Source organism: Cyprinodon variegatus, unplaced genomic scaffold (genome assembly GCF_000732505.1).
Source record: "Cyprinodon variegatus isolate N-32 unplaced genomic scaffold, C_variegatus-1.0 Scaffold1689, whole genome shotgun sequence".
Lineage (NCBI taxonomy): Eukaryota > Metazoa > Chordata > Actinopteri > Cyprinodontiformes > Cyprinodontidae > Cyprinodon > Cyprinodon variegatus.
Genome location: NW_015152142.1, coordinates 63,161 through 65,689, shown reverse-complemented (window position 1 = coordinate 65,689; position 2,529 = coordinate 63,161). Strand labels below are relative to the sequence as shown.

Below are 2,529 nucleotides of genomic sequence, written 5' to 3'. Positions count from 1 at the left end.
CCTGCTTACTGGCTGTTCACCAACCTCTTACTGGCTGTTTACTGGCTGTTCACCAACCTCTTACTGGCTGTTTACCGGCTAGATAGAAGCGCTGTGCCGTTTCCTCTCTCTGAGGAGAAGCAGTCACCCAGAGGGTTGGTATTCAGACGGCAGCAGCAGGAGGAGCTGTGGAGAAACATTCCTGCTCCTCTGGAGTTCCCGGAGCTGGAAGAACCTTGGTTCTCAGGCTCCTGGGAACCTCAGGATGTGGGAGGGGCTACTGGCTGCAGATAGTCGTAGGTTTGAATCCCTGAGGATCAGAGTTCTTCTGCGCTGCTTTAAACCTTCTGGCTGGTTTTGAACTGACTGGCTTTGATCTCCAGGAAGTGGCGCCGCGCTTCCTGGAGCAGCAGCTCAGTGAGGTCAACCACAGAGACGACGGCGGGTACGGCGCCCTGCATGAGGCCTGCGCCCGCGGCTGGCTCGCCATCGCACGGCTTCTCATCCGCCACGGGGCCGACGTCAACTGCTGCTCTCAGGACGGAACCAGGTTAGGGTCGACCTGTTTGAATAGATCTGGTTTACCTAGAATGAGGACATATTGAGCTATAGATCTAGGATAGAAGGACTGTATCATCAGCATATAGGAACGCATCTATGATCTGTTTATATATAGAAAATAAACTCCATTTGCTGTGGGATCAGTTTGCTGCAGAGAGAAAAGTGTGGTCAGCATATTGAGGAATAACCTCAGATTGAAGTTTGTTTCCTAGAATCAGGCGGGTTAACGAACTGGTTTTTCTCTTCAGGCCGCTTCACCACGCGGTGGAAAACGACCATGTGGAGGTGGTCCGCTTCCTGCTGGCCTGCGGCGCCGACCCCACCCTCACCACTTACTCCGGGCGAGGGCCGCTCAGCATGAGCCACAGCGCTGCCATGGCAACCTTCCTGGAAGGTAAGACACTGAGAACAGAGCGGCGGCGGAGCGACGGACCCAGCTGCTCTGAGCTGGGAGAACGAAGAACAGCTGGAAATGTGCCGTACGGCGGCGTCTGTCGGTCTAATTAGAGCGAGCACACGGTGGTAACGTTCCCGAGGTCACGTCCTGATGTGCCGCTTCCAGTTTATGGGAAAATCTCTAGACGTGAAGAAGAGGAGCGTTTGTTTCTGGGAATCAATAAGTGCTGGGTTGTGTGTGTGTGTGGCGGCGGCGGCAGGCGCCCTGATTTCCATTTCCTGCCCGCATTTCTTCCTCCATCCTTTCTTCCTCTCCTCTCTTAATGAGGCTTAGCTGCTGAATCCCAGAACAGCTTCCTGCCAGCATCTGTCTGCTCGAGCGCTCTGATTGGTCGCCTCCCTAATGGGCCTTAACTCTGCGCCTCTCTACCTGCAGACTATCTGTCAGACATCCAGGGAAGGTCGGAGGGCGATCCGGGGATCTGCTGGGAGTTCCATGGCAGCTCTGTGTGCGGTAAGTTATCAGAAGCCAGTAGAACGTGAGGAAGACCCTCCCCTGTGGAAGGGAAGGGCGGTCAGGGTTCCACCAGGGCAGAAGGTAGACCACTGGATGAACCAACAACCAAATGATTGCTGTTGCTCCTCAGAACCGGCCAATCAGGAGGGAGCGTACAACATTCTGGCTGACCCACCTGGACCAGAGGAGGATGAGGAGGACCAAGAGGAAGACCTGGATGAGGAGCAGGGAGCCAGGAGGGAGGTGTTTGAGTTTGAGCTCTCAGATCGACCTCTGCTGCCGTGCTACAACATCAAGGTGTCGCCATCTGAGGGGTGAGTCAGCCGGTTACACCATGGAGGGGTTAGCTGGGAGCTAACTGGTAACGCTGGTACGCTAGCTAGTAAACCCGGAGCCTAGCTAACATTCCTGGAGCCTAGCTAGCATACCTGGAGCCTAGCTAGCATACCTGGAGCCTAGCTAACATTCCTGAAGCCTAGCTAGCATACCTGGAGCCTAGCTAGCATTCCTAGAGCCTAGCTAACATTCCTGGAGCCTAGCTAACATTCCTGAAGCCTAGCTAACATCCCTAAAGCCTAGCTAGCATACCTGGAGCATAGCTAACATCCCTAAAGCCTAGCTAGTGCACCTGGAACCTAGTTAGTGCACCTGGACCCTAGCTAGAGCATTTGGAGCCTAGCTAGCACATTTGGACCCTAGCTAGCGCACCTGGACCCTAGCTAGTGCATTTGGAGCCTAGCTAGCGCATTTGGAGCCTAGCTAGTCTATTTGGACCCTAGCTAGTGCATTTGGAGCCTACCTAGCACATTTGGTCCCTAGCTAGTGCATTTGGCCCCTAGCTAGCGCATTTGGCCCCTAGCTAGCACATTTGGACCCTAGCTAGCGCATTTGGACTCTAGCTAGTGCATTTGGACCCTAGCTAGCTTGCAGAGAGCGTCCTGATCCAGGCAGGAGGCGTCTCCTAAAGGGTCCGCCGTGCAAAGAGCGTCCTGATCCAGGCAGGAAGCGTCTCCTAAAGGGTCCGCCGTACAGAGAGCGTCCTGATCCAGGCAGGTAGCGTCTCCTAAAGGGTCCGC

General features: G+C 54.8%; 1 protein-coding gene across 1 annotated transcript in view; it reads left to right on the top strand.

Moving 5' to 3' along the window:
* The window catches only part of LOC107104318, an 18,725-nt gene that overhangs the window by 9,516 nt on the left and 6,680 nt on the right, over positions 1-2,529 (top strand). Inside the window, exons 7-10 of the mRNA XM_015404302.1 lie at positions 363-529; positions 789-934; positions 1,373-1,450; positions 1,584-1,767. Of these exons, the coding sequence (XP_015259788.1) occupies positions 363-529; positions 789-934; positions 1,373-1,450; positions 1,584-1,767 (575 nt within the window). The remainder of the gene's footprint in view (positions 1-362; positions 530-788; positions 935-1,372; positions 1,451-1,583; positions 1,768-2,529) is intronic.